This window comes from Hyaena hyaena, unplaced genomic scaffold (genome assembly GCF_003009895.1).
Source record: "Hyaena hyaena isolate Hyena2069 unplaced genomic scaffold, ASM300989v1 scaffold_194, whole genome shotgun sequence".
Taxonomy (NCBI): Eukaryota; Metazoa; Chordata; class Mammalia; order Carnivora; family Hyaenidae; genus Hyaena; species Hyaena hyaena.
The window spans coordinates 1,771,955-1,797,842 of NW_024080826.1; the positions used below are offsets into that span (position 1 = coordinate 1,771,955).

The following is a 25,888-nucleotide window of genomic DNA, read 5'->3' on the forward strand; positions in this document are numbered from 1 at the left end:
GGCGCCGAGGCAGTGGCGGGGGGCAGGGACACCCAGGCCTGTCTGTCCGGGGAGGGGGGTGGGGAGGGCCAGTGTGGGTGTGAGCTGTAGGCGGGCGCTGGCAGCTCTGTGCAGGGAAGCAGCGCGCCTGCCTTGCCGGGTCTCGCTGGATTGTGGGGGGCACAGCCAGGCGCTCTGCCCAGTGTGGCCTGGAAACCTGGGCGGGCGCAGTCCCTGGGGGGGGACGGGCAAAAGCACAAGGAGCCCTGCAAGCCTGCTTGCTGCGGCCACTGGGGTGTAGGGGGCTCCTGAAAAGGGCTGTGGGGGAGCCCCGGGCTGGGAGGGCTGGGAACCGCTGGGGCTCATTCTGAGCTTGGAATTCAGGTCGGAGGGGCTCTCCAAGGGGTGCTCCTTAGCCTGCTAGAATTGGGGTAAAATTTGCATTTGAATGAGTGCTCTGGCCGAGATGGCCCAGGAATGTGTCCCTTTCCTGGTTATTTTGCATTTCACGTTAGCAGTCACTCCGGTCTTAACCCTGCGGTCCTTAAAGCTAACAGTACCTGAAGGCTGCCTCGCCCCAGCGTGCGGCATAGGCACCTCCCACGTGGTGCCAGGGTGCCCCTCCCCACCGCCATGCAGGGACCCCCCCCGCTGCCCCCCCCCAGCTTGGGAGCTCTCAGAAGGCAGACAGGGTATGTTTGCACTTCCCAGAATGAAAAATTGTGTATTTATTACTTCTCGGCATCGTGAAATCAGAAGACCACCTAAAAAAATAATTTTCTTCTACAAGCAGAACCCAGGAGGCGTGCCCGGGAGGGCCTTGCGGGGCTGCAGGAGGCGGAGCGGCGGCTCCTGTGGACACCCACGTCCGGCCCCCCGCAGCCTGTGAATACAGCTCACCCTTGAACAGTGTGGGCTGAGGGGCGCTGACCCCACAAGGCTGGAAGTCTGCCTGTAACTTTTGTCTCTGCAAAAGCTCAACTACTAACAGACTGAATGTTGACCAGGAACCTGACTGATACCGTCAACAGCCAATTGACGCGCATTTTGTGTGTTGTAGGTGTTGTGTATTTGTAGAGTAAAGGAAGCTGGAGGAAAGGAAATGTCGTTAAGAAAACTGTAAGGACGGGAAAAGACATTTACAGAAGCAGACTGTATTTATTGGGAAACGATCACATGTGTAGGTGGACCCGTGCAGTTCCAACCCCTGTCGTCCCCTGTTGTCAAAAGGTCACCTGTTACCTTACGCAGTCAAGGGGCTTCGCCAGTTTGATTAAGTTAAGGATCTTGAGATGAGATTATCCTGGGTCCTCTGGGCGGGGCCTAAATGTAATCACAAGGCTCTTAATGAGAGAGTCACGAGGGCAGAGAGGAGAGGAGGCGCTGCTGGTGCAGTAGGGAAGGAAAAATGTTTCCTCTACTCCCTTAGATCCTGTCAGTGGGGCATGCAAATTAAACTGACAAATGACAGAGTAACAGGAAAAAAGGCTCATAAATTTTAATACTGTCACACGCACAGAAGCTTTACAGAAAAAAAGTAAAATCCCAAGGAAGCAGTTAGACTTGGGGCTTAAGTGCCTGTTTTCCAGCTCCCACGTGCGCGGGGGGGCACGCGGGCTGCTGTCTGGGTGGCTGCGGACTAGCTGTGTTGGTAAGGACAGTGGATTCATTTCCTTTACGGTTGCTTCTGGCTTCTCGAATGTCCTGAAAGCCGTATGGTCGGAACATTCATCCAGCACCCGGCCCCCAGCCTCCTCCTGCGGGCCCGTCTGCAGGATGCGGGACCCCCACGTCCCTGAACTCGGTCTTGGGGAAAGTGCCGTGCGTGGGGTGCGATCTGACCTCGTGTTTGGGGGAGGTGGTGTCACGTGGGAACAAGAAGCGTGAAACCTTCGTCCACTCACTGTTGATGTCCCCAGGTGAGCCTTCAGGGAACCACGTCAGAGGCCTCTCCCAGACCCACGTGGAGATCCACGACTCAGCTGCCCCCAGCGGCTACTCTGGTCTCCCCTTGCTTCTGCCAGGTTCCAGAACATGCACACGCAGACACACAGACCCCGCACACACCACACACACGCTCCCCGGCACCACGCACACAGACAGCTGATACATCCCACATGTACATACCCCACATATACACACCCCCCATATACACACCCCCCATATGTGCACACCCCCCATATGTGCACACCCCACGTATACCCACACCCCACGTATACACCCCTCACATATACCAAACCTCACATATACCACACCCCACACACACATACCCCCCCACACATCCGACATATACACACACCCCACACATACACCCCGCACATGCGCACACCCCCATGCGTGCACCCCTACACACGCACACCCCACACACATGCACACCCCACACCCCCCCCACATAGCCACCACGCACATTCACACCACGCACACATATAGTGGCCGACCTCACCTCAGAGCTCTTCTGGACATCAGCCTGGAGCATGTGACCGGGAATCTTGGTGGGAAGAGGAGGTCTTATTCCAGAAGGCGGCCAGCACCCTTCTGACGTCCTTACTTCCTGAAGCTTCCTGGAGCCCAGCTCACAGGGGGCTGAGACCCCTGACCCGCCCTCCACTGGGCGTGCCTGGGAACGGGGGGTGGGGGCGGGGGCAGCCACGGGGCTGATGCCAGGTGCAGGAGGCTGACCATGACTGACCAGGCGGGCAGCCGAGCTGCCTTTTCAGACATCTTGCTGTGTCTCCTGGCCAGGGTCTGCGGTCTGGAAACTCGCACAGTGGGGGACCCGTGTCAGCTCTGGCCCCTGAGGGCAGTGCCGCGTGAGCTCTCCTCTCCTGGAGTTGGCCCTGGTGGAAGGGCGACGGTTCTAGAAGGAAGCTGACCCTGCTGGACCCTGCCCCTCACTCCACACGCAGGGGAGCACTGTGACCTTCGGGACGAGCCACGGTAAGGTCAAGGGCTGAGCCCTGGGTTCCCGGTGCAGGTGGCGGAGCTGGGTCACTTGGAGGGCGCCGGCGGTGCCTCTGAGGCGGGCACACTGGATGCCCCTTCCCTGCGGGAGGGAAGTGATGCCCCACTGTGTGGATGTACTGTTTTCTTTATCCCCCCCCACCCTTGGGGCTGCAGGGGAGGGAGTGTGTCCCCTCTTCCCTTCCGGGTCCCGTGGCCGGTCTAATGCCTGAACGGACAGGAGCTGTAGAGACAGGAGAAAAGCAAGTGGAGTCTTGTAGACAGGGGAGCCCCAAGGATCGAGACGCCGGGAAGTGACCAAAGCAGGCAGTTTTCGTGCCTCCTGGACAAAGCAGCAGCTCTCCCGTGAAGAGTGGACGGAACAGAGGGTCCGGGCTCGGGCAGCGCTGCCTCACTCCGCAGCCTTCTCGGCCCTTCAGAGGACAAGGGGCCAGAGTGTCTTCTCATGAGGACGGTTTCTCAAGCCCCTTGAATTCAAACTAATATGTACAAGTGGCACATTCTGGGGCAGCCCGTGTGGGTCCCCGCGGATGCTGTCACCCTGTGGCTGCTGCGGGTGCTGCTGCCGGAACGCGGGCGTGCCACCACCCGTCTGAGTCCCTGCGCTCACTTCTTCCGGCCGGGCTCTCAATCTGCCTCCACGCGGGGCGCTGAACCCGGGTGGGGGCAGGAGCTGCGGAGAGGGGGCCGCACCTGCTGTGGTCTGGGGTGTGTGTCTCTGCGCATCCGGGCCCACCTGTCACGGGGTACGCGGTCAGCCGGCTGGCTTTCTGTCTGTCTGCTCACAGCACCGTCGTTAGGAACGGGCACCGGAGGGGCCCCCGCGCTCTCGCTGAGGCGGCTGTGCCTGTGGCCGTGGTAACAGCCTCCCGTCACATCTGGGCCCCCAGGTCGCCCTTAGGGCCCCTTCCTGGCTCTCCTCCGGGTGTGCGAGGCAGTGGCCCAGAGCATCACAGAGATGCCGCCTGGTCTGCGCTGACTGCAGTCTGCTGGCCCAGCCTCTGATTCTGTCTCGTTTGCAAAGCCCAGTGTGCGGTGTGCACCCGGGTCCTCCCGTGATGGCCATTCAGGGCTCCCTCCCTGCAGGTGTTGGGGGGGTCAAGCCTGCCTCGAGTGGGTGGGCCGGCGAGGGCCTCAGCAGATGCTGGTGGAGGGATGGAGAAACCGAGGCGGGGCAGGGCTGTGCGTGGCTGGTGACACTTCCCTCTTCCGAGGCTCACCATCCAACCACTTACAAATCCAGGGACCCCGCGGCAGCCACGCCTGAGAGTGGGGAGGGCCGTTAGCGTTAGGTCCGGAGAGACGGCCGTGCCACGGAGAGCGGCTGGCGCATGCCCGCTACTAGACGTCTTCGAGCCAAGTCACGAGCAAGGCTTGAGGGACTGCAGTGTCTGAGCTCTGGGCTGTGCTCCCGCGGGCCTCACCTTCCGGGTCCCGGGGCCTGTGCACGGTCTGCCCTTGGCTTCCACTTGACTTTCTGTGTGCCCCCGGCCACCCTCCTGCCCGCCCCACCCCTGTGTCGTCTTCCTCTTTCTGCTTTAGAACATGAACGCCAGGTTCCTGCCCGGGTCAGGATTCCCGCCAGCAACTGCTGTTCTCAGGGGCCCTGGGTGAGTGGGTGCCACTCTGCCCTTAGGATGGGACCCAAGGGTCAGAGGTGGAGACAAGGTGGCTCTCCTGCTCTGAGCGCCTTCCAGCGGGTAGCGACAGGTGTAGACAGGGCTCAGCCTGAAACCTGGCAAGTGGTCATTTTGCTGCTCTCTCTGGAGGCTCTGCTGACGCCGTCCCGTGCTCGGTTTGAGTCACGTCATCGCTTGCACCAGCGTTTCCTTCCTCTGCGCCGGGTCAGGGCTCATAGAAGAAGCCCACACACGTGAGGCCAGCTCCGTCTTACAGCTCAGAACCCGAGCGCCAGGGCGCATGTCGGTGGCCTAGGTCGCACAAGTTGAACCCGGGCAGCCGGGCCCTGACGCCCTGCCTCCTGTGCACCCCTCTTGCTGGGTAAATGGGCGGCCAGCCCTCGGTGAGGCAGAGCACACGGACGTGGAGGAGAAGGAGCTCAGACAGAAGCAGCTGCGAGTGGCCCCGCCTGGCAAAGGGGGCCACAGGGACCCAAGTGTCCCTGAGTGCGGCGGGAATGCGCTCCTGGGGACTCAGGCCGCCTCCCCGTTGGCTGCAGGGCAGCCCAGGAGGCTGAGAGACTCTGGGACACTATTTGCAAACAGCATGGCTGTTCCTTAAGAGAAACACCGGAAAGTGCATTTTCTAACGTGAACGGAACCGGGAGACAAAGATGAGTCCGGAAAGGTGTTTAGAGATGGCCCTGAGGTCCCTGGCCCAGAGCTAAGTGCCGCTTACAGCCGGCACCCTTCCCCCACCGGTGACAGGTGGTCACAGCCCGGCGCTCAGCCCCGAGATCGGGTGCACCTGGCCCCTCGGGCTCGCCTGAAAAGCGGGTAGCACCGCCCAGGCGGGATGGCGGAGTCTGCGTGGGTGAGTGCCGGCGGGGGCCGTGCGCGGCGTGAGCAGACGTTCAGTGCTGTTGCATCCTCTCCCCCGTGCATTTAACAGTAGGTGGTGTCCGTCCCTCCTTGTCCGTACGTGTTGACTTGACGGTTTGCGTCGCCTGCGTGGCGCACTGTGGTGGTTGTTTACTCAGCCGTGGAGAGGCGCGTTCCGGGCTGGCGTCCTTCTGAGCTGCTGCGGCCGGGGACACCGGCGTACAGCCCTTGTCACAGTCCTTGGAGGGCCGGCTGGCTCTGCCCTCGCCGGTGGGGTTGGCGGCTGGCACCCCAGACACGCAGTCACTGTTTCCCACTCAAGATTGAGGGGCCCTTGGGGCACCTGGGGGGCTCAGTCGGTTAAGCGTCTGACTTTGGCTTCGGTCATGATCTCACAGTTCGTGGGTTCGAGCCCCGCGTCAGGCTCTGTGCTGACAGCTCAGAGCCTGGAGCTGCTTCGGATCCTGTGTCTCCCTCTCTCTCTGCCCCTCCCTTGCTCACACTCTTTCTCTCTCTCTCTCTCTCTTAAAATTAAACATTAAAAAAAGAATGAGGGGCCCCAACCTGCTGACACAGGGTCCAAGCAGGTGTGTGTGTGACGGGCCTCCTCTGGCTTTTCAGGGTAGAAGAGATGTGGCCCCAAGCACTGGGTTGGGGGAGGGGTGGGGGGTTGGGCAAACTCAGGCAGGTGCTTCAGGATTCTCTGTAAGGTGAGAGATTACGGTGAAAAAATCCATCTGGTTCTGGAATTTTGTGATGAGTGTCCTCCCTGTGGCTGAATGTTTCTAGAACCTTCTGCCACCTCGAACCCTTTGGCTGGGATTGCCATCCCAAGGCTGGAGCCTGTCCTGGGCAGCCGGGCGTGCCCCCCTCCCTCAGGGCCACCTGGTCGGGGCTCCCCCTCCCCCCTGCCCCCCAGCCGATCACCGGGAGGTCAGGGAGGGGCAGCGGCAATGCAGTGTTTGTTGTAACGAGGCTTTATCTGAGCGTACGGCCCGTCCCCGAGACAGCTTGACATTGAACACGCACCTGGGGACCTCGTTCTGAGCATGGGACTTGCTGCCCTTCGTTCCCTGTGCGGTCGTCCGTGGGGGTCAGTTATTTGGTCACGCGGTCTTGACCTGGTTAGCAGTGTGTGTTTATTTGGAAAGGCACACTTCCCAGACTCCCGGGGGCCCTGGTGCCGCCGACCCGGCTCAGACCGCCCTTCATTTATTTATTTTTGTTTTTTTAATGTTTTTTTATTTAATGTTTTTTTTTCCTCAGAGAGAGAGAGAGAGACAGTGAGAGCAGGGGAGGGGCAGAGAGAGAGGGAGACAATCTGAAACCGGCTCCAGGCTCTGAGCTGTCAGCACAGAGTCCGACGCGGGGCTCAAACCCACGAACCGTGAGGTCATGACCTGAGCCGAAGTTGGATGCTCAACCGACTGAGCCTCCCAGGCGCCTCTCAGACCGTCCTTTATGACGCCCCTGCTCTGCCGCTAATTTGGAGCACCTTTAAGATGTTGGTGAGGAGCTGATTTAAGAGCACGCAGTCAGGCCAGGGGTGTTTACTCACTCGGGTCAGGGTCTCCTGCGCAGGAGGGCCGTTTGCTCTGCAGCCTTGGGGGGCCCTACGGTGGTGTAGGGGACAGTCAGGGTCAGACACCAGGTCTCAGGCTCTGAGTCTGCTGCTGGCGTGACCTCCGGAGTGTCCAGGGCTTGGCTTGGGGGATGGTGACGAGGACGGTGGTCCTGGCTTGGGGTGTCGCGGGAAGAGGCCCCGGCAGCAGCCAGCGCGTCCTGGGGTCATTTGGTGACCCGACCAGCTCTCCCCTCACCCCAGGAGGCTCATGCTGGGAAGGTGGGGAAGCCGGGCCCCCAGCTGCGTCTCCTTGGCATCTTACAGGCTGAGGGTAAAGGCGCTCTGCGGGCCTCTCCCCGCCCCTCCCCCACACAGCACATCAGCTTCCGGGCCCAGAGCTTCCGGGACTAGAGGGTCCTTGAGGCCCCAGAGGCGGGTGGGGCGGGGCCACGACAGCCCCTGGGGAAGCCGCATGGCCGCTGCCCAGGCTCAAAGACAGGAGGAGCCGTCTGCTTTTCCCCGTGGCCCCAGGGCCCGGGTGCCCGGCCTGTCTGGAGGTAGGGTCGGCACGTGCGCTGTCGGGGTCCCCACACAGGTGGGGGGCTGGGCGGGGGTGTCTGTGTCTGTTTCCACGTCTGAAGTGAGGCTCGGGGGCCCCCCGCACCTGCTCACGTTTGCGCCCTGTTGGGAGAGCTGTGCCTGGTGCCTGGCACCCCTCCCCCGCCCCGCCCCGGGCGGCCCTGCCTGCACTTGGCCTTCCGTGGGCAGTTGCAGGCCCGGCCCACGTCCCTCGCTGTCCGGCATGCAGCAGCGCAGGTGTCCCTGGCAGGGACGTGACTGGGAGGCACTGAGCGCGAGCCCAGCGGCCCCCTCACCCGCAGCCATGGCGCCTTCGTGTCTTGACCGCGTCCGTGTGCGTGTGGTCATGGAAGGCAGAAGTGCCCGGGTGAGCCTGGCAGTGGGCGCTGCAGCCAGAGGGGGTCTGTTCCCGAAGGGGGACGTGGCCGTGCTAGTCCGTGGTCAGCCCCCAGGCGCCCCCAAGCCCGCAGGACCCCAGCCCTCCCCCGAGAGGACCCTGCACAGGCCAGCCTGTCCCGCAGGTGCAGCCCCCAAGCTCTGCACCCTGTTGCTGGTGTGAGGACGGCGGGCTGGACGGAGGCTCCCCAGCAAAGCTCCTCCTGGGCCGCGGCCGTCGGGACCCTGAGCTGCGGCGCTCACAGCCCCACGTGTCCCCATCGCCAGCGCCTGGCCCCGCCCGTGTGTGGACACCTGCAGAGACGGTGCCCAGGGCCTGGAGCGGGGGAGGGGGGGCATAGGGCGGCCCAGCCAGCTGGCCAGCCTCCAAGACCAGTTCCGCAGGAAATGGGGCCTCAGGCGCAGGGCCCTCCAGGCGACAGGCCCGTTAGTGTGCGCACTCACACGCTCACACACCACTTCCTGAGTCCCTGGTGGAGAGCAGGGGAGCACATTTCCTCAGCCCTCACCCGCCCACGTGTCTCACCAGCAAGGGCCCCGAAAGACAGGGAACAGAGGCCTCTCCTCAGACTGGTGCTGCTCTGGACCCACGTTTGGGTTCCGCTCTGTTGTGTCCCCATCACTGGATGAGGGTGCCCAGTGTGCGTGGCCCTGCTGAGGGGCCCCCGCAAGCAGGAGCCGACTGGTCGGGGCCAAGACTGTCCTCCAGGGATGCCACGCAGGGCCCTAGCGGGGCGGAGGGGGGCCTCTCTCATCCCAGTGTGAGAATGTTCTAGAGGCTCTTCTGGATGATTCTGGTTCCCGTGGGTGGGGAGGAGACCACTCATCCATGGTGCGTGGCTCCTGCCTGCTCCCCGGCACAGGCCCCGGGTGGGAAGGCGGGTCGGCGGGAGACCGTGAGGGCAGGGTCACCCCTCAGCCGGCGTTGTCCCGCCTAGAAGATGATGCGTGACGGTGACAGAGCCACTGCCACGTTTCCGTGTCTCGTGCATCCGGAAGCACCCGGGAGGCGACGCAGGGCTTGGAAAGGGAACGTCCCGCCTGTTGTGGGGTCTGCACCGCGGGAAGGACCACTGGGCCAGGCTCCAGGGCAGGTTGCAGGTTGATGGGAGCGGGCCCAGAGAGCCTGACCCGGCGTACGAGGGGTAGACAGACCCCTTTCCTGTGTGGAGGCCACAGAGTGGGTTCCTGGGATCTGGGGTCTGGGCTCACTTGACCTTCAGCAGAGGCCACTCGCAGGCACCTCCCTGCCGTCTGGAGGGCCGCGGGCAGTCACTGTTTTAGGTACAGTTGTCTCAACGGCCCCGAGACCAGGGTTTTCTGGCCCAGCCTTGCATCACTTGACGTGGCCCTCCTATCACTCACGCCCCAGCTGGGCCTGGAAACATCTGGAAGCAAGAAGAACCACAGGGAGGGTCGGCTGGAGGGGTGACACAGGCCCAGCGCAGGGCTCCCACGCTCCCCTCAGAGGTCGCTCCGGGGTTATGCTTACGCTGGGCCGCGCGCCTGCTGGTGGTTTGGAAGTAGAGATCCGGTCGAGGTGCTCGGTGTGGACAGCACGCAGGGGGCCGGCCAGCGGGCGTCTGAGCCGCCGTGGGGAGGCCGGCCCCGCCCCAGGCGCCCCACCGCATCTGCGTCCTCCTCACGGCTGGGGGAGTGGCGGTCGCCTTGCCATGTCCCGCGTGCCAGTCCAGCTGCCCACAGTGGCCGCGCGGCCCCCCGTCCCGGGGCGTGGGCGGGCGTGGTTTGAACATGGGTCAGAAGTGGCCCCCCTTGGGCTTTGCCGCGAGGCGCTCTGTCTGCTGCTCCCAGGGCTCGGTTGGCGTTTCTGGGGCCCTTTGAAAGGGTGTAGAAGATGGTGGTCGCAGCAGAATGCTTGTGTGTGGAGCATGTGCCCAAGATAGTGCCCGGAGGTTGGCATGGCGGCCCCGCGTGATGGCTGGGGACGGTCCTCGCGTCCTGCCTGCAGGGCGGCCCCGGGGCCCCCGGTGCGTTTGCCGCGCGTGTGCCTTCTGTGACGGGCTTTCCCGAGCGGAGAGCGAAGTGTGCGTCCTGAGGGGGCGGGTGCACGGACAGGGCCTCGTCCTGGCTCGGCCCCTGCGGACTCGCGCCGGCCGGCGGCCTGCGGTCCAGCTGGCCTGGCACGGGGACCCTGCCGTGGACTTTTAAGGAGTCACTAAAGATGAAGGCAGAGACCGTGGCGTTTTGTGGCTTTCTAGACTTAGAAAAGAAACCCCGCCTGGACCCGGGCTTGTCTGGGCTCCAGGGCCGTCCCTCCCGCTGGGGCTGAGGGAGGCGTCTTGGCGGTCCGGCAGCCGGGCCGAGGCCCGCACGAGGGGGAGGAGCCACCCTGTCCCCTGGCGAAACGGGGCGCACTCCCCGTGTGGACCCCTGTGGGGGCTTGAGCTGCCCAGCTGGCCCCGAGTGCAGTCCTGAGCCAGCCCCGGGTCCTGGCCGGCTCAGGGCAGACTCTGTAACACCTTCACTCCCTGGCAAATGGCAAAGAGACGGCCCCCGCTATGGGGCTGGGACACCCCTCGCCTCTGCCCTGAGCTCCTGGAGGAGCGGAGGCCGAACGCTTCCCCAGAGCGTGGCCTGCATCCCTGCCTGCTGAGCTGTCCACCCCGTCCCCGGAGTGATGGACAATTCCAGAACCCGGGGACCCGCCGACCAGACCTGCGGAGGATTGCGGGACGTGGGAGGGAGGGAGGCAGTCCCAGCTCTGCCAGAGGCTGAGACTCCTAACTGCCTTTGTGACTCTGTTTCTCCTCCTGGACAGGGGTGCCTGAAACCCGTCTCCCCATGGCTCTGAGGAGCTGGGGGCAGCGGGGGACACATGGCTGGCACCCCTGTGGGTGGTGCAGCAGGGCTGTGGCCTTCTGTCACGGAGTCTGTTGGCCCACACCGAGGGCTCCTTCAGAGGTCCAGGGTGTGTGGTCGGACGTGTGCGTGTGTGTGTGTGTGTGTGTGTGTGTGTGTGTGTGGTCAGACCTGTGCATACTCCACGAGGTTGGATATGGGTAATGTCAGCAACCTCCTGTCTTACAGCGCCATAAATGTGGAGGGGCCACGGGGGCAGTGGGGGCGGCGGAGGGGCCGCGGGGGCGGCGGGGGCCGTGGGGGGGCCGCGGGGGGGCTGCGGGGGCCGCGGGGGGCCTGGAAGGTCAGTGAACTGTTCTAGTCCCCACAGCTGGCACGTGGCATTCCTGGGCCTGGACAGGGGTAGGCTGGCCGGAAGCCTGAACCCCCCGCCGCTGCCTCCCATTTGGGGAGAATAATCACCAACTGAATTAGGCATCTAATTGGCTTGAAAGAAGTATATAAAAAGCGTGTGCTAGACGTCGGCTGTTTTACAGCAGAGAACGTGTGCCTTTTCGAAAAGAGCTCTGCTGAGGGAGAAGCTTAGCAGAGTGTGGAGTGAAAACAGGTCCTGGGGATTGTGTGCGCCGTTTCCCGTCGAGGGAAGCAGGCCTGTCAGGGCGATGGGTGTGTGCTCTGAGCCTGCCTGCCGCCCCCGCTAGGGACACCGCTCGGAAGGGACGTCTCCCGGCTTCCCCTCTGGGGCATCTGGGCCCCTGCAGACGGCCTCTGCCTTCTGGATAGAAGAGCTTCTGGGTCGAGTTTTGCAGGTGGTTGAAATCAATCTCTAAAAATGAGTTTTAAGGGGCGCTCGGCTGTCTGTCAGTACAGCGTGCAACTCTTGACCTCGGGGTCGTGAGTTTGAGCCCCATGTTGGGCTCGGACCCAACTTAAAGAAAGGTGAATTTTAAGTGGGAACTTGGCAAAGATCTGTTGAAGGATTATCCTATTTAATTATGGAACATGGACTAGCCACCCAAGGGTGCTTGGGGGGCTCCGATGCCCCCGGGACGCCACCTCACGGGAAACCCCAGCAGACGAGGCCCAGTCTCGCGGGCCCTGCGCTCCCCTCTGGCCACCCGCGGGGAGCACCTCCCCCGCCCCGGTCCCTGAGCCGGGTCCACCTGCACTCACGGACACGGCGTCGCTGTCCTCTGTGTCAGAGTCCCTGAAGGAGCAGAGGTCCGACAAATGTCACGCCCCCAGAAGTAATGTGGGGCCTGTCTGCTCTTCTCAACACCTTGTGTTTTAATGGAATCCACTTAGTAAACTTCAGAAACGGAGCTGTTTTAATAGCGTACGCGTAGCGACTCGTCAGCTGTGTGTCCCCGTCTGTTCACCACGCGGCGTGTGGCCTGCTTGTCCCTGGACGCTTGGACCGCTTCACGCCCATCGCCTATGCCTCCGCCCACCCTGCCCCTGGGGCCCACCCTGCCCCTGGGGCCCACCAGTGTGTCCTCTGTGTTTAAGAGTCTGGTTTTCTGCTTGTTCATTTGTTTTTTAGATCCCACTTAGCAGTGAGATACGGTTTTGTCTTATTCTGTCGGACTTTGCTTAGCATCTACTCTCTAGCTCCATACACGTCACCAAGGGTGAGCTGTCATTCTTTTTGACAGCTGAGTGCTAATCCGTCATATAGACACACACCTTCCTTCTCCATCCATCAGTCGGTGGACATGGGCCACCTGTCCGTCCTCACTACTGTCCGTGACGCTGCAGTGAGCGTAAGAGCGCACGTATCTTTTCAAACTAGTGTTTTCGTTTTTCTGAGTAAATACCCAGGGGCGGAATTACTGAATCACAGGGTAGCTCTGTTCATATTTTGAGGAACCTGCATACCGTCTGCCACAGCGATTGCACTAGTTTCTGTTCCCAGCGGCAGCACTATCCCTGGCCACTTTTTTCTTTGTACCAACCGCGTAGAATTACCCACAGAATCCTGTGGGTGAGACCCGATTTGTACCACATATTTATACACATGTGTGTACTGTTTCCAGAGCTCTCCTGTCGAATGGCCTCTTACTTGGGCATCTCACGTGAGTGGGGTGCATCCACCTGAATGCCCGGGGGAAGCTGCTGGCTTGGGGGCTCTTGGCACGTGTTGCCCAGTGGCCCCCCGAGAGGCTGCCCAGCATGTGGACGCTGCCCCTGGCCCCTGGTCACTGCACTCACAGCCTGTGTCACAGCCGCCCTTCTCAGAGGGGGGAGTAGCATCTTGCTTTAATGTGAAAACCCACGTTAAGGGGAAGGAGAAGGGACTTTCGGAAGGTGAAGTCACATCTGCAGAACACAGGCCAGACGCATACACCCCACCTCGCCTGCGCCCCGTGCTGTGGTCGGCACGGTCGTTGGACAGCGGCCGCAGGGCTTGGGCGTTGGGGCTCCCACACTCACCTGCACCATTGGGGGCAGTGTTGGGGGGCCGAAAAGGCCAAGTTTCTCCTGAGTAAGAGGGAAACATTTCTGTGTCTTCTGATTAATTTCACTCCTTTATCCTGCGAAAGGCCCGTTGAGTTCCTTTTACGTGCCTTACGAGCCGTTACGGTGGTCGAAGGAGTACGGTTAAAACAATACGATGTGCACTTGTGAGAGGACGGCCTCTTGGTTCTTCAGAAGGGTGGTGCCTAATTATAGCTGTGGGTTCTTATGTCAAGAAACAAAGAGCAGGCGTGGTGAAGAAAACTGGGGCCCAGGCCTGGCCGTTGACGGGGCCGGAAGCGTCTATTTTTACGCAGGAACCGCAGGGTAGGAGCTCCTTGGCGGAGGGTGGAAGTGGATGCCTGGCGCGAAGGTGCAGGTGCCGTGTCCACGAGCGTGTGCGAGCACAGGAGGAACGCGGAGTTCACGCCGGTGCCCTAGCCGGGGTTGCTCGACACCGTGACATCAGGGTGAACGCCACACGCGCCTTGTCCACCCGCAGAGCGGGACCTCTGGGCTTGCGTTTACTGAAAAGACACAGGCTTACTGAATGACTAGCAGAAATTTTTCAGTTGTAAAATCCTTGGCATTCACGTTGTTTATCTAAATGTCCTGCTTATGTGCGAATCGCTTTCTTTTTCCCCGTGAGCATTTTGGGGCGCATGCAGGTGGCTGTTGTGCCCTGCCCGCCCATGTGCATGGGTAAAGCCCATGGCCAGTCAGCTGTCCGCTCGTCGCCTGCCCGCCCCCCGGCGTTCTGACAGCAGACCCGGGGTCTGAGTGTGGGGCGGGGACGGCCTGGTCTGCGGACACTTCCCTGCTCGCTCGTAAGTGAAGATACTTCTGCATATAACTGGGCCGGCGGCAGCAGCAGACCCAGAATCTAAAGACCCGGAATCCGCCTCTGCAAGGCCGCCACGGTGAGGCTTCAGGGGTCCTAAGCATCTCAGCCAGCACCCTGGGGTCTCACCTGCTCGGGGTTCACAAGACGTGTGGGCAGCGAGGGGCCCCGGGTGACCCTGGACCTCGTGTGTTGTGGGGGTGGGCATGTGGGAGCGAGGTGCAGGCGCGTCCCTGGGCAGCGGGCGTGCTGGCCCCATTGCGGGGGGGCGGGGGGAGGCGGGGCAGCGGCCGCTGCCAGGGAGCGCCTCTGACTTCTCAGCTGTGCCCAGAACAATGGCACGAATGGTACCAGCTCTTCAAACACAAGAGAAACAAAAATGTGAGCGTTTGACTCTGAGTTTTAAAACCCGTGGCGTCGCAGAGGGGTCCTGCACGGGTCTCCTCCACGCCTTCGCGCATCGTGCACCATGACTGCTGGGGCGGCCGTTCTGATTCTCTTTGACGCTTTGTCACGTTCCTGGACTCAGGCTCCCCATTGTGAGGGCTCCACGCTGACCACGGGGTTTCGGGGAGGGGGTGTTCTAGATACAGATCTGAAGTCGGTAGCTGATACTCTTTTGGCTAATGGTTAGCCAGGACCGTGGCTTGTATTCGATTGGCTTATTCTGAAGGTCAGTGGTTGGGGACCGGCCAGCTTGCACTTCCTTTATGGGTGAGCAGTTGCACACCTACCCCCTTCCCGTTTGCACCAGGGCAGGAATGCCACGCCCGTCCTGGGCCAGAGTCAGCTGCCTGGAGGTTAAAAGAACTTGCAGGAGTTTGTCCGCGGTGCCTCCGCAGAGGTGTGCTGGGCGTACGTGGACGGGGAATTGAAGTGTTTCAATGTTCTCCTTTCCCACTATTTTCAGAGCCGAGATTTCTGAAGACTCCCTCCTAAAAAGGATTGACGGGCGGTTCCGGAGGCACAAGATTCAGGTAAAGTCGCTTTGTTCCTGGACCTGTCTGTCCCGGCCTGGCAAAGCTGAAACCTTGGAGGAGCTTCCGTGGGACCCGGCTGAGGGTGTCCCGGCTCACCGCAAGCTCCGGGGGGGAGGGGGGGGGGTTCGGTGGCATCCCGGGTGAAAGGAGCGTTGTCTACACCACACGTCCCTCGTGGTGGACCGTTTGCGATTAATCTTCACTTCGGCCATGTGTTTCTAGTTTGACGGGAAAGAAAAAAACCAATTTAATTTTTTTTTTTTTTTAAATATTTTTATTTATTTCTAGGAGAGAGACAGCGTGAACAGGGGAGGGTCAGAGAGAGAGGGAGACACAGACTGTGAAACAGGCTCCAGGCTCTGAGCTGGCAGTCAGCACAGAGCCCGACGCGGGGCTCGAACCCACAAACCGCGAGATCATGACCTAAGCGAAAGTCGGACGCTTAACCGACTAAGCCACCCAGGCGCCCCTGAAAACCAATTTAATTTAAAAACGGAAGGAAAGCCCCCTCTTACGTTACTCCTGTTTCGTGGTTCGGTGGCTGGCCCGGGGCCGCCGCGGGGCGCCATGGCAAGGACCTGCCTTATGCTTTGCTGGGGCGGTTTTAGTGAACACAGGAGTACTTAGCACTTTGTGTGTTTATTGCCTGGTCATACACATATGTGGTTTTTTAAAAATTCTTTTTAATGTATATTCATTTTTGAGAGTGAGGAAGGCAGAGCGTGAGCAGGGGAGGGGCAGAGAGAGACGGAGACAGAATAAAAGCAGCTCCAGGCTCCGAGCTGTCAGCACAGAGCTGGACGCAGGGCTCAAACTCCCGCACCGCGAGATCATGACCTGAGCCGAAGTCGGACACCTAACCGGCTGACCCCCCAGCGGCCCCCCACGCAGGCGTCAGGCTGGGGCGCTGCTCCGCTAGCCTGCTGTGCTGAGCAGGCAGTGCAGTTACAAGTGTTTTTCCCTTCAGGTCACTTGTCCTTGACTTTGTTTGTTGATCTCCCTATTTTAAAAAAACAACCTGCGGAGCTGAGGGGGAGGGCTTGCTCGGCGCCGGCCACGTCCGTGCTGCGGTGCCGGCCGGGCCGCCCAGAGAGCTCCCACGCACCGCCCCCCGTGTTGCTGCCTCGCAGTTGTGAAAAGCACGCGGCATATGCAGGCTTCGAAGCCACCCCTCCTCTGTACGCAGATGTGAACGGGACAGACGACGGCAAGGACGCCCACTGGCACGGGGCGGGGGGCCGGCGCGTGGACTGCCTCAGGGGTGCCGGACGGCGCGTGTGCGCGGACCTGAGTGCGGGCGGGGGGAGCTTTATCTGCACGGAGCAGTGGAAGATTATAACCTGCTGTTTAAAAGCCAAACGGAACCATGAGCTCCCTGGCCCCTCGTCTCCCTCCCCAGAGGGGGCCGCTGGGAACAGCTGGATGTGTGTCCTTGAGTGTCCGGGGGTGTCCCAGTGTACGTGTGCTTGTGTGTCTGTCCCTGTGTGTGCGTATCCGTGTGGGTGTGTGTCCAGGACCTCCTCCCTGCCTGCGGCTGCCATCTGCATTGCGTGGTCGGGTGCGTCGCGCACTGGGTCTCCTGCGTGTGTGGCGAGCCGCCCCCGACAGAGGCAGCCTGCGGGGCCGCCTGAGTCCCTGCGAGGTGGGGCCGCTCTGCGGGCAGGAAACCAAAGCTTGCCCTTGGGAACCCCCAGCCTGCTTTCACCAGCACCTGCCGGCAGGCTGCCGACTTTGAAACTTCTGTCTGCCTCGATGTAGGTCTGTGGGTATTTTATTTTTAAGATTTTTTTTTAATGTTTATTTTTGAGAGAGAGAGAGAGAGAGAGAATGTGAGCAGGGGAAGAACAGACAGAGAGGGAGACACAGAATCTGAAACAGGCTCCAGGCGCTGAGCTGTTCAAGCTGGGGGACTTGACCTCACAAACTGTGAGATCATGACCTGAGCCTACATTGGAGGCTTAACTGTCTGAGCCCCCCAGGCGCCCCTGTGGCTATTTTATGTTTTTTTTATTCGGGAGTAAAGTAAGCTGGAGCTCAGCCCCACAGCCAGGGGAGGGGGAAGGGAGATGGGGGCAAAAGCCAGCCTGGGGGCAGGCGAGAAGGGGTGAGGTTGGGATTCATGGAAAAGCACAGCAAGGGTGTCAGCTGTTGATTGGGAGGTCAGTCTGGGGGCAAGAGCAGATGGGGGTGCTGTGGGCCAGCCTGGAGGTGGAGGGGAGAGGGGCCAACCTGGAGGCGGAGATGGGGGATCAGCCTGGGGGGCAGGCAAGGGGATGAAGGGCCAGGGGTCACAGGGTCAGGGGTCAGCCTGGGGCAGGTGCGTGTCCTGTACTGTCAGGGCCGCAGGGCCTTCAGGCAGAGGGACTTCCCCACCCTGTCTGTGCAGACCCGGAACAGGCTTCCGAGGCACCGTCCACTGCTGCCACCTGAAAGCCCCTTCATAGAACCCCGTGGCGGGGGGGGGGGGGGGGAAGAGGGAACCGCTGGCTCCTTCTCCAGCACTACACGCTTGTCGGTTTCCAACTGACAACATTTGTTCTTGAGATGAACAAATCAGTTTTCAACAAGTGCTTCTTGAGTTGAACAAATCTCCTCTGTGGGTTTCCTTCATCAGTGTGTTTCCTGATATCAGTGAGGAAATCATGAAGAACGTCAAGGTTGTGGAAGCAGAACTGAGGGGAAAAAATAGAGAAGGTTAGAGTAGTGAGAGACCTTAGAGACTAGACTAAAGGAAGTCTAGTCTAACTCTCTTCCTTTACATAAGACAAAATTGAGGCTCAGAGAGGCTGAGATTTGCCGAAGAAGATAAAATACAAGGCAGAAGACCTATTTCCAAATTGACATTCATTCATCTGTGATAATGATAAGAGGGAAAAGTCTCTTATTAGTACAATATATTCTTACCTATCCCTTTCTGGATTGTGATAAGGGTCAAAAGAGAAACACAGAGAAAATTGATTTGTAATGTATAAAGGGCTTTTCATGTTGAACATTTACCCATTCTTTACTTTAATTCGGGTTAAACAGCTTCAGGAATCTAGCACTCCTACAAAGTCTCAAAATACCACCTAGATCCAAAAGCCGAAATTCAATTTCTAATTCTACTTTGCAATCCTTTCATTTTCTCTCAATAAAACTAAAATTACAATTCTGCCCCTACTTCTGCAGTCACATCAAGCATATGCTGACATTGGACTCAATCTAGTAAGTGCTTGATGAAGACCTACCATGTGTCAAACGTGGTTCATCTGTGNGCACTCAAAAGCATGTGGCTTATATGCACGTGCGTGCACAAATGTGCCTTATGTGCCCGTAGATGCATGCACACACACATCCACACTGCACACGTGTGTACACACACATGCAGACACGTGTATGCTTTTGTGATCCAGCCCTTACCCTTGCTGGTTGCTGGTTCGTGGTTTTCTCTGCTGAGGGCCCCTGACTTGTTTCAGGGCCGCTCAGGTGGATGGCTGGCGTGTGACAGGCACTGACCGTCTGAGTGAGGCTCCCCGTTCCATTCTCCTGACTTTAGAGCGGGATCGTGCGCTCCTCGTGAGCGAGCACAATTACATGTTGGTATTGGGAACAACGTCGTGCAGCTCTGTCCTCTCGTGGGCTCCTGCCTCAGTGGATGCACCTCCCGGGGGCCAGGACATGCTCAGCCCTGCACCCGGCTCCCAGCAAGGTGCCTCCACTTCGCAGAAACGCCCAGGAAAGCCAACATGACGGGCACTCTGTGCAGGTGCTTCCATCCTGGCGTTCAGGCCGTGACCCTTCCTGCCTCCTGGTTCCCGCGGCAACACACAGTGGCAGCGTGTCCACGGGCACACCGTGCGTGCCGCTTAACAGGGATTGAATCCCCCAGGACAGCGCGTGCTAGTTGGAAAAGAAGAAAACATCAAGCCCTTCCAGTGTCATAAAAACAGCCAGTGATCCCCCGCCCCTCCCCCTCCCCCTCCCCGGAGGGTCCCCACTGTTTGTATGGACTTGTCAAAACCTTTCTGAAAAGAGAGGCAGGGCCTGGCTGAGGCCGTCGGGGAGCCCATGCGCGCTGCAACGCTGGGAGCTCGAGCCCTCTGGCGCACCAGCCGGGTGGCCTGGGTGGCAGGGAGCAAGGGGCCGCCGGGCCCCTGAACGGCAGGGTCTGGGCGGGCCCATGTCGCAGGGCAGTTAAGGAACCGTTTCCTCTTCCCACACTGAGCGGCGCAAGCACCCACGTGAACGGCAGCCGCTCCTGCCCGGCCCGAAGGCGCGCGCTCCGCCGCCAGGGGTCTGCTGAGACTCGGTGCATTTGTCCGGGCGGCGCCGGCCCCGGCGGAGCTGTGGCCCTGCAGATCGGTCCGTTCTGCGGGGTTCGCTCTGGGTATTTGGTTCGCAAAGCCTCCTGCCCCCGGGGCCGCCCCTCGGTCTCCTACCTGGGGCATCTGCATTTCCCGGTCCCGCCCCCCGCGGAAGGGGCCAGGCGCAGGACTGTTCCAGGCCTTTGCAGACAGCGAAGATGATGAGAGTGGGAGTGGGCATCCCGCGAGGAGTGGCCCTGGGGCTGGTGTCACTGTGGGGAAGGCCCAGCCACCGGGGTCAAGGAAAGAATGTTCTGGAAGAAAGGCAGCTAGTGCCCAGGCTGGGGGCACCTGTGGGGTGGAGCACGGGATGGGACGGCCGTGGAAGGTGAGGGCAGGGTGCTCTGCTGCCCCGCCCCGCCGCCTCCAGCCCCATCGAGGAGTGCTCCAGCCTTCTCAGCAGGGGGCGCTGTCCCCGCACCCGCGGCGCCCGCTCCGCGGCACACAGGGCGTCCTGCTCGGAGCTGCTCTTCCTTCCCGGGAAGGGATGTGCGAAGTAGCCCCTTGTGCTGCGGCAGACCCTTCCGTCGCTCTCTGAGAAAGGGCGTCCAGGAGGGAAGAGTGTTGGGAACCGGGTTTCTGCGTCCGCTCTCGGGTCGATGCCGGGGCTCGTACAGGGTTCTGGGTGGGAAGCCGTCCTGCTGGCCGTCAGGGTGGCTCTCGAGAGGTCATTGTCGAAGCTCCCGGGACCCCGTGTGTCTCCGAGGGCATCGGGTGTCACGGCGGCGCGCCAGGCATGGCGGTCCTCCATCCATCGTGCTGCTGGGGGCTCCATCCTGTAAACACGTGTGCTCCCGTTCTGGACACTAATCCCCGTGTCCCTGCGCTCCTCTGGCGCGCCCGCCAGCGAGGCATGGGCCTCCGGACTCCAGGATCCAGCCCCCTGATTTCTTCTCCCCAGGTTTTAATCTGGGCCACGTTGCGCAACTTGTAGGAAGCCCGAATTTTATCTTGCTGTCCTTCAACTGGGCGTTTTGTTTCTTTAACCAAAATGTTAAATTCTAAGTTCACTTTCATTTGCTCGGGTCGTTTTCAGTGGTGTCTCCCGTTGAGGGCTGCGGTCGCAGCTCTGTGTGGTCCACAGAGCCTCTTAATTACCAGCTGCGGCATGCAAGCACTGGTGGTGGGTGCAGACCTTATCAGAACCACACCATGAGACTTCAATGCCCGGCGCGGAGAATAAAGAACTCGCTGCTCCCCGGTGCACGTTCCCGTTGCCTGTGCAGTCAGCCATCGGTGCCGTGCTCTCAAGGCCACGAGCTCCCGTATCCGTGTGGCCGGAGGGTCGTGTGCTTGTGGCCACTGCACACCTGTCCTGTCTCTGTGTTCAGTGGCTTCGTGCTGGGGGCGTGGAGGCACCATCTGCACCCCAGAGACTGGCACATGCTGCAAAGTGGGGCCCCCCTCCTGGCCCCTCGTGGTCCCGGATGTCCAGCACGCCCCTGGGGACACTCCTGCCTCTTCTCTCCGGCCCCAAGTTTGTTGGGTTTTCGCGGGCTGACGTGCTCTCCCCGCGTCTGCCCCTACGGCTCATGTCCCTCAGATGCCGCGCTGTCAGGCTTGAGAAGAGACTGAGGTGAAGCTCTGGGTGCGGGCGCCACGCTGACCAGGGTTTCTGCCATCCCGGCGTCTGGGCTCTTAGCCTGGCTACGCGCCCATCCTGGGACGTCCCAGACCAGTGGTTCTCTGGGGACCTGAGCAGGAAGTCACTGCTGTCGCTGGGCCCTTGCAGACATTTCTGCCAGCAGAGATCGGCTCCACGTTGATATTTGGGGTGGGGGGGGGGGGGGGGGGGGGCAATAAAACATGCCCCTGGGGCTCAAACCTGCAGCCAGAGGAGCCCTGGGCTGTGGACACACTCGCTCGAAACCTCACGCGCACCTCTTGTGGTCGGAAGCACCCCCGTGCTGGTGTGGGTGTGTTTTGTTTTTAACAAACTGGTTTTCTGTGCACTTTTAGATGCACAACGAAAGTGAGCAAGGAGTACGGAGCCACGCACTCAGCCCTCACGCACACAGCCGCCCGTGTCAGCATCCCAGTCGGTGCAGCAGAGGTGCTCTGACCCCACCCGTTATCCCTCCCTCCCCGCTCCTGCCCTGCAGCGCCCGGCCTCCCCGGCACCCTGATCTCGAGCATTCCCAGAAACCCTCACCGAGTGGGAGCTCAGAACACAGGCTGTGGGAGCCGGTGCCCGGGACGGATAGGCCACACGCCAAGAACATCTCGGTAAAGGAGACCGTGCCCTGGGGTTTACACACGTGATCTCAGATGCATTTGGGAACGTTCTGGTTGGTGCTGACAGGTTGCTGATGGGCGGCTCCTGTGTCCAGCTGTGGCCTGGACAGAAAGATGAGGGAATGTGAGATGGGAGGGGATGTAAGAGAGGAGAGCCACAGCCCCCCACCCAGGTTGAACCTGAGGGAGAGGCGGTTCATGTGGGAACGTGGCATGCTCCGATTTACATTAAAACCTTACTGCGGCCACTGCTGCTGTTTCATCAGCGTGCTAGAAGGACATTTAGAATTCTGACCGCTGGTAACAAAAACGTGCAGAACAGTAGTTTAGAGAGATTACTTGCTTACAAGTGCGGTGTGCAGAGGAAAGCAGGTGTGCGGTCTCCAGTATGCTGTGAGGGCCCCCAGTGGATTTTCACTTGACCCTTCTTAGAATGAGAGTCTTCTGTTCATGTTCACAAGGCGGCTGCTGGAGCTCCAGCCATCACATTTGAGCTCCAGGCACCAAACAGAGGAAAAGACTGAAAGCAAAAATGCAAACACTAGCTGAGTCAGCCTTCTCCAGGAGCCTTCCCGGAACTCCTACCCAATAGGGTAATCTTTGGCCAGAACTGCCACCGGGGAAGCTGGGAGATCAGGCTAGCTGGCCGCACTGCTGACCCGGGTACGGTCAGGGCTCTGTTGGTAAGAGTAAAGGGATGCAGATGCTGGGACAGGAAGAGGCGGTGTCTGCCGCAGGCGGCAAGGACGGAAGTGGGGCAAAGGCCTCGGCAGCCGTGCAGAGGCCCGGCTGGGGGTGGGCGGTGCCTCGATTGCGGGGGTGATGGGGGTGGCCCTGGGAGGGGGCAGGGGGGCGTCCGGGGCTCCTGAGCTGCCAGCATCATCCACACAGACCGCTGCTCCCCAGGCCTCGTGGGGTTCCCGCGGGGGTGTTTAGTGCTCGCTGAACGCTGAGACGTAATGGGTGGTGGGGACACGGCACAGAGCCCCCCACCCAGGCCTCACCGCCTCCTGAGGGCAGGAGAGCGTGGTCCCCTCCCCAGCGCCACGCGGAGAGCCGGCTCCGTGGCCTGAGCACTCACGGCTGCCCCCCGCCCTCCCGGTGTGGGCTTCCTGGTGCGTGTGGCGTTTGGAGCCCGTGCCAGCCGGCCGCTGAGCGTCGGGAGCCGCCATCCCTGGGGGTCTCCCGTGGGCACGGCGTGGCTTGCAGACCGCGGCCATCCCTGCAGACAGCTGTGCTGGCACCCGGCCACGCTCCTCCGTTCACACGGCGCCGGGGCTGCTTTTGCCCCACCGCACAGACCTGATGCTGAGCAGAGACCGCAGGACCCAAACCCCCTGAAAATGACGCCCCCCCGGCCCCCGCACAGGACATGTCCGTCCCTGCAGAGAGCGAGCTCCCGGCGTCAGGGTGAGGGCAGACGCTGGGTGGACGGGACCTGGCCAGGCGCCCTCCGCGGGAGCAGGAGGTGCAGGGCGGCCCTCCCCCCAAGGACGGCGGGTGAGCAGCTGAGGCCTGGCTGTGCCCAGTGTCTGCCCTCTCGCAGAGCCCCCCGGGGGCAGGTGCTCAGGGCAGGACACCCCCTCCCCCCGCCCCTGAGTCCTTCCTTTACCAAGTGGGGCGGGGCTGGCTCAGTGCCCCATGCGCACAGGTAAAAAGAAGACAAAGTTAAAATAAAGGAGACCCGGTCACGTCCAGAGCGGTGCTGAGGATAAGGCGTGCTGGACTTTAAGGCTCAGGCAAGGATTCCGAGGGCAGGTTGAAGAAGGAGCCCAGGAGGGCTTCCTGGAGGCAGTGGCTTGCCTAGATGAACAGAAAATGAAAACTTCTCCCAGGGGCTCCTGGGGAGGTTTGGTTCGGCCTGAAGCGTCAGGGAGCAGCAGGGCCGGTATGTGGCCCGTTGTAGGGGCCCCGGGGAGGCTGAGCAGAAGGGTACTGTTGTGGGCCGCCCCCTGCATGTCCCTGAGGGGTGGTGCGGTCGGGGCTGGTGGTGGGGGTGAGGGGCGGGCTCCAGAGGGGGCCCTGGGGCTCTGTCGAACTGGGACCCTGCACGTGGATTGGCTTGTCGGGTGGGGGGAGGAGGAGGTGAGCGTGGCCGGTTCAGGGGGAGCCTGGCGTGAGGAGCTGGGTGCCAGTGGACCCTCGTGGGGCCTCCCCGGACGGCCGTCTGGGAAGCATGCAGGTCCTGCTGCGACGTAACTGCCCCCGAATCGGACAAGGGTCCTGCCTCTGCAACTCCAGTGGTTTGGCTTCACGCCCCTCCTGGGAAGCCGGAAGGAACCCATCTCGGTCCCGCGGGGACCCTGGCGGGGCCCTGGGTCAGGACACACGCCCGAGTGAGGCCGTTCCCCCTCCTCACTGCAGGGCCCAGTGTGGGGGCCGGGTCTCTCCATCCTTCCCACGGGTGCCCCCCAGCGCCCGTCAGAGCCCATGACCGCTCTTGCCACCGCGTGGGGACGTGCCGGGTGAGGCTGGAGGAGCCGGGCCTTGGGGGCGGCCCTGTCTGCTGCCAGAGGTCAGCCGTGCTGCATGGCAGGGTCACGGGGTGTGTGTGTGTGTGTGTGTGTATGTGGTGTGTGTGTGGTGTGTGTGTATGTGTGTGTGTCTACTGTAGGTGTGTGTGGTGTATGTGCTGTGTGTGTGTCTGGTGTCTGTGTGTGGTGTGTGTGTGTCTGTGTGTATGTATGTGGTGTGTGTGGTGTCTGTGTATGTGTGTGTGCATGTGTGTGTGGTGTGTGTGTATGTGGGTGTGTGTGTGTATGTATGTGGTTTGTGTGTGTGGTGTGTGTGTGCGTGTGTGTCTGTGGGGTATGTGTGCTGGTGTATGTGGTGTGTGTGTATGTATGTGGTGTGTGTGTGTGTGGTGTGTATGTATGTGTTATGTGTATGTGGTGTATGTATGTGGTGTGTGTATGTATGTGGTGTGTATGTATGTGGTGTGTGTGTGTGGTGTGTGTATGTGTTATGTGTATGTGGTATATGTATGTGTGTGTATGTGGTGTGTGTATGTATGTGGTTTGTGTGTGTGTCTGTGAGGTATGTGTGCTGGTGTATGTGGTGTGTGTGTGTGCACGTATGTGTGTGGTGTGTGTGTGGTGTGTGTGTGTGGTATGTGTGCTGGTGTATGTGGTGTCTGTGTGTGTGTGTGTGCGTGTGTGTGGTGTGTGCGTGCATGCACATGGTGCAGCCCTCTGCTCTCTCGCCCTGGCCGACCTCCTCGATGAGCTGCACGGGAGCTGGGAAGCCAGGGTCGTAGGGGGAGAGCGTCCCTGGCTCCACAACCTTCCGTCACGTTAACCAGCTGCCGCGCAGGGGAGGCCGGGCAGCCAGGCAGGCCGTGGCGCAACCTGGGTCCCCGTGTCCCACGCCCCACAGGCCTGAGGGCAGGAAGCTCTGACCTCCTGGAGCCCTGGCCGCGCCCCAGGTGACTGGGGGACGTGGTGACGTGTGGTCAGTGCTGTCCCCACCACCCTGTTCCTGTGTGGACAGAGCCAGGAGCAGAGCGAGAAACGGAAAGTGGGCGTCAGCACACACCTCCTGACCTGTGACCTTTCTTTCCACTTGCTTCCAGAATTTCTCCGCGAGGCCGTAGAGAAGCACGCTGTGTCAGGACCAGCTGGCCTTCGACACTTGCAGCGGTGACCTTGCCCAGTGCCCGGGACATGCGGGTTCCCGGGGTGTGCCCCGCCCGGCGGCTCCGGGCTGTGCCGCGGGTCGCAGCCCCCAGGCTCTGAGCAGCGGCTGCTGTGACGCCCACTGTGGGCCCCCCGCCCACGAGTGCTTGCTGCTGGAGCCCCTCTGCCGCGCCCGCCCGTGAGGATGTGCGTCCCATTTGGGGGGCTGCTGGCCACCCTGGCCGTGGCGCTCGGGGTGGCGGTGGCATTTGCTCCTGTACCCAGGATCACCTGGGAGCACAGAGGTAAGGGTCCCCTGCTTCCGGGGTTGGTGCGTGCGCACCGTCGGGCAGGTGGGTGATGGCTGCGTGGGGGGAGGGGCTTGGGTCGCAGGGAGCGTGTGGGGGCTCGTTCAGGGCCTGCTGGCCGGGGTTCTGAATCAGGGGCCCCCGGAGAGCCTCTCCCCCTGGCCCCTGACGACGTCCACACCTGCCCCAAACCACGCTGAATGGGCTGTTTCCAGGACATTCCGTTTGTGTAGCCGAGCTTCCAGCCAGTTGCTTTCATTTGCCGACCGGTCATTTCTGATGCTTCCCCCCCCCCCCCCCCCCCCCCCCC

General features: G+C 61.2%; 1 protein-coding gene across 8 annotated transcripts in view; it reads left to right on the forward strand.

Moving 5' to 3' along the window:
• The window catches only part of SEMA4D (semaphorin 4D), a 91,723-nt gene that overhangs the window by 37,570 nt on the left and 28,265 nt on the right, over positions 1-25,888 (forward strand). For 3 of the 8 annotated variants that reach the window (XM_039241506.1, XM_039241507.1, XM_039241505.1), the window contains exons 2-3: positions 15,009-15,075; positions 25,228-25,575. In XM_039241506.1, the coding sequence (XP_039097437.1) occupies positions 25,476-25,575 (100 nt within the window). In that variant the 5' untranslated portion in view covers positions 15,009-15,075; positions 25,228-25,475. Of the gene's footprint in view, positions 1-7,439; positions 7,563-14,106; positions 14,178-14,825; positions 15,076-25,227; positions 25,576-25,888 lie in introns of those variants that run through there. The other 5 variants (XM_039241503.1, XM_039241508.1, XM_039241504.1 and 2 more) reach the window with 5 other exon arrangements.